At 40.5% G+C, this 12,627-nt stretch overlaps 1 protein-coding gene across 1 annotated transcript; it reads right to left on the reverse strand.

Moving 5' to 3' along the window:
- Nucleotides 1-6,367: 6,367 nt before the first annotated feature.
- LOC145037414 (DNA replication licensing factor MCM6-like) lies at nt 6,368-8,569 on the reverse strand. The gene is made up of 9 exons (XM_078986066.1): nt 8,424-8,569; nt 8,172-8,324; nt 7,956-8,081; nt 7,705-7,867; nt 7,426-7,619; nt 7,159-7,357; nt 7,007-7,084; nt 6,666-6,895; nt 6,368-6,596 (listed from the first exon to the last, which is right to left on the reverse strand). The coding sequence occupies exons 1-9, from the start codon at nt 8,501-8,503 to the stop codon at nt 6,383-6,385; spliced, it is 1,437 nt and encodes a 478-aa protein (XP_078842192.1). The 5' UTR covers nt 8,504-8,569; the 3' UTR covers nt 6,368-6,382.
- Nucleotides 8,570-12,627: the final 4,058 nt, after the last annotated feature.

The following is a 12,627-nucleotide window of genomic DNA, read 5'->3' on the forward strand; positions in this document are numbered from 1 at the left end:
GCCAACGTAGACACAGCTGGCGAAATCTTTCCTCAAACAAGTCAAGTCACAGTATCAATTGCAAATCTCTTTGATAAGTTTGTCGAGTTATTTGATGAACCAGAGAAGGCCATTCACTCGGAAGCCAGCGCAGCAGACAACAAGGTAGAATCTGAAGCAACTGGTCAAAGATGCTACAAGGCGAATGAATGAAGGAGTATCCAGTTCCAACGAATCTTCACAGCAAAATGCTTCAGTCGAGGGGGAGGATCCATCATCATCATCACAGCTGAGCTCACATGTTGAGGGGGAGCACAGTTCTCAAGCTGCTCCTGAACGCACTTTACCAACCGAAAGTACCACACCAACCGAAAGTGCCTCACCACCCGAAGGTACTGTAGCACCCGAAGGTACTGTAGCACACGAATGCTCCACAACACCCGAAGGTACTGTAGCACCCGAACACTCCACAACATTTGAAGGCACAGTAGCACCCGAACACTTCACTACACCCGAAAGTCCCACTGCACCAGAAAGCTCATCATTCGAGGGGGAGAATGCCAATACGTTTTATGACGAAGATAGTCAATCAGAATTGGAAGAATTAGTGAACGTTGAATTGGATCCTTCCTATAATCCAAATTACCGTCCACTTGTCAAATGGACTAGAGATCATCGTGTTTCACAGGTTGTGGGTGATGTCTCTGAAAAGGTGTTGACCAGATCTCAACTGAAGGCAAAACAAACTTCTTTATTTTCTAAAGTTGAGTTCTGCATGTTTAATTCTTTCGTCTCAAAGGTTGAACCAAAGACGGTAAACACTGCTCTTGATCACTCTGATTGGGTTCAAGCTATGCAAGACGAACTTAATGAGTTCGAAAGAAATAAAGTTTGGCGTCTCATTCCAACTCCTCCAGATGCCTCCATTGTTGGTCTCAAATGGGTCTTTAGAAATAAAATGGACAAGGAAGGTAACATAATAAGGAACAAAGCTCGTTTAGTGGTGAAAGGATATTGTCAGGAAGAAGGAATTGATTATGAAGAGACTTTTGCTCCAGTTGCAAGGCTGGAATCTGTTCGAATATTTCTTGCCTATGCAGCGCACAAAAACTTCGAGGTCTACCAAATTGACGTCAAATGCGCTTTTCTGAATGGAGAACTCGAAGAAACAGTCTACGTGGAGCAACCTCCTGGTTTTGTCAATGAGAAGTTCCCAAATCACTGCTATATTCTGGACAAAGCGGTTTACGGTCTGAAACAAGCACCTAGGGCCTAGTATGAAACGCTAACTAAGTTTTTAAAGATGTCCAAATTCAAACAAGGTTCGGTTGACCCAACCTTCTTTCGTAAGAAGGAAGGTAACCACCTTATGATTGTACAAATTTATGTTGATGATATCATCTTTGGCTCAACGAATCCCAGCTTAACAGCTGAATTCAGAAAGCTGATGGAGACTAAATTTGAAATGAGCTCCATGGGTCTGATTAATTTTTTCCTTGGTTTAAATATTAGACAGGGACCCGAAGGCATCTTTATCAACCAGGAAGCATACACCAAAACTCTTCTTGCCAAATTTGGTATGCTGGGAGACTCAAAGGTCAAGGTTCCAATGGCATTCGGCACCAAACTCACACCTTCGCTGGAGAAACCGGCAGTTGACATTACGCTATACCGCCAGATGATTGGGTCCTTAATGTATCTTACTGCTAGCAGGCCTGATATCATGTTTTTCGTATGTTATTGTGCTAGGTTTCAGGCGAACCCACGAGAACCACATATGCTTGCAGTGAAAAATATACTCAGGTATCTGAAGCGAACTACCTCTCTCGGTCTATGGTATCCATCCAACTCGGGCTTCTTCGTTCAAGCCTTCTCTGATGCAGACCTTGGAGGATGTGGTTTAGACAGGAAAAGCACCACAGGGGGTTGCCAATTCCTTGATGGGAAGTTGGTCAGCTGGCAGTCAAAGAAGCAAACCTGCGTTTCCCTTTCTACAGCCGAAGTAGAGTACATCGCAGCCGCCTCTTGCACATCTCAAGTCATATGGATCCAAAGCCAGCTCAGAGATTATGGACTCAACATGAAAAAGATCCCACTATATTGCAATTCAGAAAGTGCAATTAGGATCTGTCATAACCCAGTGCAACACTCTAAGACCAAGCATATAGCACTGAGGTATCACTTCATTAAGGATCATGTGGAGGATCGAAATGTCGAAATTCACTTTGTTCGAACCACTGATCAACTGGCCGATATCTTCACCAAAGCCCTACCTGAAGCAAGTTTCAATAAAATCCTTCAAGGTCTAGGAATGATGGAATCAGAATTGGTACCAAAAACACCATCTCAAAGTTAAAAGTTAGAAGCAAAATGAACCGAACGCTCGGTCTATTTCGGGTTCGGTTCACATGGGAACCGAAATGAACCGAACGCTCGGTCTATTTTGGGTTCGGTCCCATTGCACATATTTTCGCTCAATCTCAAAAAGGTATTGTCTATGGTTGTAAACTTTTGTAAAGCTGTTTTCCAAAAATCCAAAAATATTTTTTTTAGGAACCGAAATGAACCGAGCGTTCGGTCCATTTCGGGTTCGGTTCAATTTTTATTTATTTATTTTGTTTGGTTTTTCTCGTTTCAAAAACTTAAAATCTCCAAAAATATTTTTTTCTTCTTTCATTCTTGTTTAAATATCGATGGGCTAGGTTTCGTTCTCACATTTTTTTTATAGTTAAGCGTCCCTAGAAGCATGCTGCTGCATGTTGTCCAAAGTCTCAACTGATTTTTGAATAAAAGCCTTAATGACTAGGTATATACAAACCTTGTCTTCCCAATAAGGCTGCTCCATTTATTCTAATCCTGAGCTACCTTACTCTTTTCTCATATGGGTTAAGAGTTTACTGCTTGGTCACTATTTTCAGCAGAGGTACTATCGTTTCTCTTCACCACCTCAATATATTTCTCCATCATATTTCGGTCTCATATAGTAACCCTTGAGATTCTTATAATTAACCACTGAGGTTTATGGTTACACAATCTCTGTGTTTATGATCTAAGCCTTGTGTCACTACGTGCTTAGTGAAACCCAAAATTCAATACCTAACATGAATTGACGGTAAACATGAAATCTCTTTTTGGTTGTGAGATTCTTATGAAATTGTTATTTACCATAGCATTTCTTCCCTTAGAATCCAGTTAATTTTTTTTTTTTGAGATTTCACAATCACACATCTTCAATAAGTCACTATATATATAATCCAACCTACTTGTTCAACAGACCACATCGGTCTCACAGGTACTTCATTTAGTCTTGGTCTTATGTCAAGATCCGGGATTCTAAACTAAAGCGAAAGCCACCCTTTTTAGCCTTATAAAAAGATGCCTTTCAACACTTCTTAGAAAGTGTTTGATCGTAATTCAACGGAAATCCATACAGACACTTTAAGGTCTCTCTTGACCTTGAAGAAAGTGATTCGTGCCCGGGATCAACTATTTTGTGTCTATATTGACATCACAAATTCCCACATATATCTCGCTTTATTTCCTTATCTTTCACACTCTATGCACGAAAATCTTTGATTTTCCAAAAATCTCGTTCGTTTCCATTATAATCTTATGTTTGGATGACAGCTATTTAACAGATAAGATGCTAACTCAGCCGACAGAGTAACGGCTTCAATAGTGAGGTGACGGGCACGCGTGCAAAATGAAACAGTTTTTCTCTCTCATGCGTAATCATCGAGGGTGCCAACCGTCGCGTTTCTGTCACATCCGAAATTGTTTCGTGTATCAAGAAGATTTGTGGGATGATTTTTCTCTTTCCTCTACCCACAGTATAAAAGGAACACCTGTGCTTCATTCCATACTTACATGATTCAAAAATCAATCGAGCAATATAAGGCGATTTATACTCTACTGTTCATCATCTTCCACATTCAACAATGGCGGACTCTTCATCTGTTCAGGAAACCTCTTCCCGCACCAACATTCTTCCCATCCGCACTCAACAAAGTTTGGTGATTGATTTAATCCCTAAAGCTTACGAGAATTATATGTATCCCATGGTGGAGTGTCTCAAATACTCTCCATTGGTGCTCGCTCTTTCCAAGGTCGAGATTGTGCCCATGGAATGCCTTTCCCAGGTCTTCTCCACTGCCCATTATGATAGATCAGTGGATCGAATCTACTTTGACCTTCTTTCTCACAAGACCTCCATCTCCAAGCAACGATTCTGATGGCTCCTAGGTTTTGAAGCCGATGAATCTAGGGTTAATCCCGATTCCATCACAGTAGGACAGTTATTTTCGATGTTCTACAACATGGGCTACACGGAGATTCTCATGACGGTCACGAAGTTCAAGAAGTCGTGTCTTCCTCCTCCATGGAATGGTTTTTTCACCATTCTGTTCAAAGGGCTCTCTGAGCGCAGTTCTAGTTCTGATGGGGCCAACAAGTTGTTCATGACCATTCTCTATGGTCTATATCACGACATCAACCTCGACTATGGCTCGGTTCTCTGGCAACAACTCATTCAGAGCCTAGCCTCCTCCTCTCGCCACACTGAGGTGTCCTACGCCAGATTTTGGACGCTAATCACCAAGTGGGCCATGGATAAACTTCACGTTCCCACAGTTTCAGGTTCCCTTCTCTCCTCCATCAGTGTCTTCCACACCACCAAGATCATTGTTACCGATCCGACCAAGTTTTCCTTCGTCGGATCCATTCCGGATTCTATGTCCGCTGGGGTGTCCAAGGAGAGCGTTATAATGAAGGCCTACAAGGACTTTTGTCCTTCGGGTCCACGGGAACTTTCTGCGGAAATGGTTCAGTCCATCAATGATGCAGATAAAGCAGCTGCTAGATGGAAGAAACCCGAGAAAGGGAAGATCAAGAAAGCAGCAAAGGGGGCAAAGGGTCCTTCTCCTAAGAAGCGAAAATCCTCAAAGACAGATCTTTCCCCCACAACGAAGAAGAAGAAAGTTTAGCCGAAGAGGAAACTTATTCTTTCTTCTTCATCCAGTGATTCAGAAGATAACCATTCTGACTCAGATGAGTCGGCTAGAGGCGAAACTCCTCCTCACGCGCCTGCTCATGAGGTACCTGTTTCATCAAAACCTCCTTCTCCTTCTCCTATAACCACCTCTTCCATTCCCACCATAACCTCTTCCATTCCCGTCATAATCTCCTCCATTCCATTCCCTCCATATCTAACCCTATTTCTATTCCCCCCATAACTACCTCTACTACTCTTCCAACCACAACAACTTCCATTCCCCCACCATTCTTCACAGAAGCCACCAAAACTACCACCAGTGAGATTCCAACCAACGTATCTGATACGAGGGTTGACACTTCACAACTTGAACCCACTTCCGTTCCCGAACCCACTACCACTACCGAACCACCCACCGCACCCTTATCTCCCACTCCATCTGCTGAAACCGAAACCTTTTTGGGAGGGGAGGATACGGTTTTTGATTCCATCTACTACAAACCCTACCAACTTCAAAGTGATGATGATGATGATGCTCCAGTTACTAAAAAGCACATCAAGGAACTCCACGAGAAGATTGACAATCTTGTGGCTTCTTCCTCTTCCTCAACATCTCACTTTTCGGAGGCTGCCATTCAGGGAATGGTGGAATCTCTCTCGAAACCACACGAAGCCTCCATCAGCTCAGCTGCTGTTGCTATTGATAAATCCACAAAGGCTAGTGCTATTGCGACCGAAAAAGTCGAAAAACTATTTCAAGACGCCCAGATCTGGCTGGAGTCTTTGCAGGCGGCATCAGAAACAAACACCAAGAAGATTCGCACCGTTGTGGAGAAGCTGGTCCATTCTTTCGAAACCGAAAAGACCAATTTTCCAGCTTCCGCCAGAAACTCAAAGATGACAATCAATCTTTTCAATCTTCGGTTGCGGATCGTCTTCTTTCCTTTCAAGCCACTCTTGCCGCCGAATCCACCACAAAGGACGAGCTTGCTCGAAAATCTTCCGAGCTTACTCTAGCAACTCATCAGCTCTCCTCGATTCTCTTCGGTCTGAGAAAGCTATGGTCAGGAGTTGTGTTTCAGATGTCCATGGAGCTTTGTCTAACATTATCGAAGCCCATGATCCGATTCTTAACTATTTGGTGAGGCGTACTCTTGCAGATAAGCTCGCTCCTGCTCTTGCCCTGCTTAGCCATATTGAAGGCATTACTGAGCAGGAGGACCATCCGAAACAAGGGGGAGAAAAGTAGCCCACAGCTCAATCGAAACCCCCTCCGAGTTCCAAAGCTCAATCACTTCCATTTTCATCACTTATCCCTCCGAAAGCACCCAAACCAACACCTGTTCCTGCATCAGGTTTGAGTGCTCAAAGCAAAGCCAAACAAATTGTTGACGACAGTGATGAAAGTGATGATCAAGAACCGATTGTCAGCTTAGTGAGGAAACAGTCCAGAGAGAAGGAGCTGGATGAAAACGCTCGCATCGTCAGGGAAGACGAGGCCAAGGAGAGGAAGATAAAGGCGTACTCTCCGGTTTCTGGTTCTTTTGCAACAGTGGCTGTCAATCCAGCAGCAGAGGAAGATTTCCCAGATGTGTAAACAGATCTTGAAACTAAGGTTGTCGTATACCTACAAAAGAAAAATAAAAAAAAATTGAAACTCTACTCCATAAAACAAGATTTAAAAAGATACGCTTACTTGAGAAACTGAGATTTAGCACAACTGGGATCTCCAACAATACAAACATTGATGTCCCCACGGAGATTGATCCCTTCATGGGTGAACTTATGAACTCCGCCCAAAAGCATAAGCAGAATTGCTCGCTTGATGTCTTGATGACCAAAAACAGTAGGGGCCATACTATCAACAAGCTTGTTGAAAAAATCGGGGGTATTTCTCATTTGTTTAACCTCAGCTAGCTCCTCCGCCTACAATAACGATAAAAATAAATATATATAGGATAAGTAAACTTTAATTACAGTGTTGAATTATACTATAACTTTAGAGAATATGGGTCAAAAAGGGGACAGAACAACAACCGTGAATTGCAGATTGTCTTCATCCTCAGCATCCCTCTTCCTATTTCGTATGTCAGCATCTCTTCTCCCATCACAAATCTGAACAAAGAATCAACGTTATAGACTAGTCCCACAAAGAGAAATTGATCGCAATATGATCAAAAATGAAAAACCTGCACTGAATTGGCAATAAAGGCAAGGCGATAAGAAAGGTCTCTAACTCCCAAAGCCCGGAGCCCTTTGACACCTTCTTGAACAGTGCCAGTGGTGTCGCGTTTACTACCACCATCTCTACGAACTTCAGCTCTTTCTCCGGGAGCTGCCAATGCGAAAATGTCAGGTATCACAACCACAGTGCCAGTAAAGATCACCCTGCAAAGTGAAGCACAAAACTTGAGTTATTTTCTACATCTTTCTAAAAAAAGTGTAAATTTACATACGTGTCACCAGCCCTAGCCTGTTCAACAATGTCATGGCGAAGAATGACATCTAATGATCTAGGAAGGGATCCTGCAGGTATTTCCTTTGATGTTTCCTGCATCCTGACTCTCTGCCAATCTGCAAATTTACTTTCTTGTCGGAGAAGTGCCCATTTTCCTTTCTTTGAGCACATAGCATTAATGCATATCATGGGCTACAGAAAAAAACACCAATAAAACCAGTAAGCACAAACTTGAAAATCCAACACATGTCAAACCATAAACAAATACACAACAAACCTCGGTGTATTTATACTGTTGCTCAACGTTTTTGATGATGGTTCCACAATCCAAGCACTTGAAAGTTCCCTGAAGGAGTTCTGGTCTGACCTCACTAGTACGAGTCACCACCCCTGTAACTGATACTAGTCTACCTATCTCAGATGTGCTCAGTTCCCTCAATCTGTACACAAACATATATAAAATTTGAAATCTTCAAACTAAATGGTGGTAAAAGTGGTAGTCAGTTGATATTAGAAAAGAAAATTAACCTTTTTATGACAGGTAAATTGTAAAATGCAATATTGATATCCTTATTTGGGTTGTCGTCGGTTATGAAGGTGGGTTTTTGTCCCATTACAAACCGCTTACATGCGTTCTTCAGGTACGACTCAAACCTGAAAGATGTATTACAATTCAACAATTTCAGTACACAAAAGTCTTGCGAAAATTGTTACTAAAAATACACTCGAAACAAGAAAGTTTACCTCAAATATTCATCAGAAATGGCTTTCTGCAGAACATCGTTGAACCGCATAACATGAGAGAAATCGATGAACATGGTGTTGGACTCGTTTGGTCTCATTGCTTCGATTTCCGATTCATAGAACGGTTCCCTCGAATTGGCATCCAATCTAAAACTGTAACGATAATAAAAAAAGCAAAGACCAAAACTTGTCAAATAACATGAATTGCATCAATATGTTTTGGATCTACACGAAAAAACCCTGATGCGGTACCTCTTAAGAAACTCCAAGAAGATATTCTCGACCTTCGCTGCTTTCTCGTCGGTGAAATATGCGCCGCCGAAAGAATCCATATTGTTGGCTAGCTAATGCCTTCCTCAAGTTTTTTTTTCTTTTTTTGCAGAACTGGAAGTGAATTCGTTTTGATGGGGAAGCAGATGAATGAATGCTTGTATGCACTTTTTGGCGGGAAAATAAGCAGAGCGTGTTAGGGTTTCCCGCCACAACTCGCGGACTGGGCCACCATGACCCATTGCACCGACCCAAGTGGATACTAAAATAAATCTATGTAAAGATGTTCTATTTACTGCGTATTTGGATAACTAAAGACTGGTCAACGTACATAAAATCAAAGCAAAGTGTTTATAATGTATAACCTACGCTTTTAAAATAAAACTAGGGAAGTACGGATTTCAATTATATCGTTTGTGAAAGAAGTTTACGCTAGATATTTTGTTGATTTATTTATTAAAATAGACATATTATCAATCAATTGCAAATCCATGAATTAGAGTCGATGCAGTAGATCTAAAAGTCACTATAAGGATGAACTTTGAAAAGAGTGTGAGCTCTGAAGCACCTAAATAAGGCATTAAACTTGGGGAAATCTTAAAGGAAAACGAAAAAGGTCAAAGTTATAAACATTAAACCTATGAGAATTTATTATGATATTTAGGGATTTGGAGTTGTAAAGGATTTGATCTCTATGGTGGTGGCCGGTAGTCATCAGAAATAATCATCCAAAATTAGACAACAGAACAAAAAAAAAACCCACAATTTGAGGCCTTGAACCTTACCTCCGGTGTAGGGACATACTTCCAAGCCGACGGTAGATGGCTCCAAATCGGCGGTATTGGCCCGCGAACACCGGGAAGTGACAGTTAAGCATAGTTGAGAAACATAGAAACAAACCCAAATTAAGTCTTCTTAATGTCATACGGAACCAAGTTAGAATTGCTATAACGTCATTAAAAATTGTTCAAAGCATAAGAACACCCGACAAAAAAGAACAAATACTAACCGGAAATGCTTTGATTACATTTCCAACACATAAGAAGTCGGTCATCTCTAACACATAAGTGGATGTCTTTGTCAATGGATGGCAACGACGTCGACGTAGACCGGTGAGGGTTTCAGCAAGCCAGAACTTTGATGGAGTGGGAATGGAGGTGAACGCCATGAACGATGGCAAAAGAGACGGGACATCAACATTCGAAGTAAGGAAGAAAGGGAGAAGAAGAAGTGTCAACTTACCTGAAGAGTATTCTCGGTAATTTAACATTAAAGGGCAGGTCATTGTATACATAAGTTACTCAGTTAGATTGTTTTTTATTAATTCAAAAATGAAATTTTCGGGCTTGAATTTTGGGCTGTTACACAATTTGTTTCCAAATAGTTTAAATATCAAAGTTCCCAGATATCATAATCATCGATCGAGGAAGCGTACGGTTACGCCTTCGCCTTCCAGGTGTCACACCCCAAAACCACGAACGACGGAAACGTTCAGGGGTGGAGGACGTCATGTACAGTATCACAACAGTGTAATATAATAAACAAGCAACAACACCATCCATTGCATTATAAGTAAAGTTTTAATACATGTGTGTTTCTTTCTGTGACAACCGTCATATTCTGGTCAATTCAAAGTCAATTGGGTTAATATTCGCAAATGGGGGTCATAAAATGCGAAGGTGATTAATGCGAAGGGATGCGAAGGGTGTAAGAATGAAGATGCGAAGTATTTCACAGTAGAATGCGAATTGGGGAAGAAAACAGAAGATTTCAAATATTGTCCCTGGAGTTTCGCATTTTTGGAAATAAATACTCAACTTCGCAAATGGGGGTCATAAAATGCGAAGGTGATTAATGCGAAGGGATGCGAAGGGTGTAAGAATGAAGATGCGAAGTATTTCACAGTAGAATGCGAATTGGGGAAGAAAACAGAAGATTTCAAATATTGTCCCTGGAGTTTCGCATTTTTGGAAATAAATACTCAACTTCGCAAATGGGGGTCATAAAATGCGAAGGTGATTAATGCGAAGGGATGCGAAGGGTGTAAGAATGAAGATGCGAAGTATTTCACAGTAGAATGCGAATTGGGGAAGAAAACAGAAGATTTCAAATATTGTCCCTGGAGTTTCGCATTTTTGGAAATAAATACTCAACTTCGCAAATGGGGGTCATAAAATGCGAAGGTGATTAATGCGAAGGGATGCGAAGGGTGTAAGAATGAAGATGCGAAGTATTTCACAGTAGAATGCGAATTGGGGAAGAAAACAGAAGATTTCAAATATTGTCCCTGGAGTTTCGCATTTTTGGAAATAAATACTCAACTTCGCAAATGGGGGTCATAAAATGATGAAATTGCAGAATTTTTAAAGAGATACACACACATAGACTATTATAAGACATTGTTCTTGACTTTTGAGTCCAAAGACGTATGATCACAAGCAACCACCCCACACCCACTCTATGACCAGCCATACCTCCCCACCTTACCTATGTCACTTCAATGTTCCCTTACACTCAATTATCCCTCCTCCCACGTTTTTGAGGGCTGATTATTCATCCTCTCTCCTCACATCATCTCATTTACTCTCATTTCACAAGAAGATCAAACTCTTTCCTCTCTCACTTTCTCTCTCTAGAAATTCGAGATTCAAGGGCTGATCTCGAGTTTTTCCTCCACATTTGGTAAGCATAATCCATTCTCTTTGTGATTATCTCGTTTATTACCACTCAAATCATGGATATCTTAGACAAACTCTCTCATAATTGTGTTAGATCTTCGAATCTTCAAGTGATTCTTCAAGTGTTCTTGGGTTGAACACTTTCCTTCTTCAACACTTACCTACTGAAATCACTTAAGGTGAGTTCATACCCCTACATTTTCATGTTTTCTCAAGTTTTCAGGGGGGGAATACAAGTTAAGACACTAAGAACATAACTAGATTTTTCTAACAGCCTTCATCAGAAAAGTTCAACTCCATTCACGGACTGTTTTGGGCATCTTAACTATTTTTGTTTTCAAAACTGTACAAGGTGCAAATAGATCAAGTTTTTAGCTTTAAAATGACTACTTGCACATCTCCATACGATTTTTCTACAATTTATGGTGATTTTTACAAAACTGCCTATCATTTCAAACAACAATCCGGACCAGTCTGTGATTATGGACTTTTTCACCCAAGTTAGAGGTCATTATAAATTGTGATAAAAATTATGAGCAAACTAGACACATTTTGTGAACTCTCAGAATTTACGGATCTAGTTTTCGACTTCGTATGATTTTTCTATGATTTTTCCAAAACAGGGCAGAATTGCTAAATTTTGCCAACAGCATGTAAATATCATAACACTTTGTATTATGTTGAGCAAAGTGTATAATCATAAGTTCTAATATTTGAATGAGTTTTCTTGCTAGTTTATCATTATAGACTGAAACTAAAACATTCATATTAAATATTATTCATTCATTTTGGAACACGCACTATTAAACTATGAAAAGAGTTCGATAAATTCACTACACTAATACTTTTCCATAAAAGAGTTCATACATAGTACATACATTTTAGATAAACTATAATAGGTATAGTTTATGATACATCACTCTACGCACTCGTACAAGAAGGGTACATTCATACAAGAAATATTTATTTTCACACACATTTCACGTAAACTTGTTATCCTATATTGTGAGTTTCTCTATCTCTCTCCCCGTACGTCCGAGTGCGGGATATAATTCCTGGTAGTTATAATCAGAATCTCCTGGAGGGAGAACGTGATACTTGTATATAGATCTATATTGGGATTGACACCCCACACCTCGCTGCTAGCTACAGTGGGATCTGCAGGTCTACGGGTGACAAATGTCATTTCATTTTTCGCGACACTGAGAACGTCGTGGCAGGTTCACATAGTCATAGTATGATTATAACGGCTCACATAGGGAACAATCCATAAGTTTACGGGATTTTATTTTTAAAACCTAAATGAGTTTTATGTCGATTTAAAATCACCTTTTATCTCTATGGGTACAAATACAAAACGTCGGGTCTCTATACAAAGTTATTATGATATTAAAACTATATTTCCTCTAGAATTGTTAGATTTCAGCTATAGTTGCTGAGCGTATATGTTTGAGTCATATAAGAATTTAGTCATGATTGGCCTAGAATTGGTGGTGCCCGCCTCATCT

Source organism: Lactuca saligna, chromosome 3 (assembly GCF_052625555.1).
Source record: "Lactuca saligna cultivar CGN05327 chromosome 3, ASM5262555v1, whole genome shotgun sequence".
Classification (NCBI taxonomy): domain Eukaryota; kingdom Viridiplantae; phylum Streptophyta; class Magnoliopsida; order Asterales; family Asteraceae; genus Lactuca; species Lactuca saligna.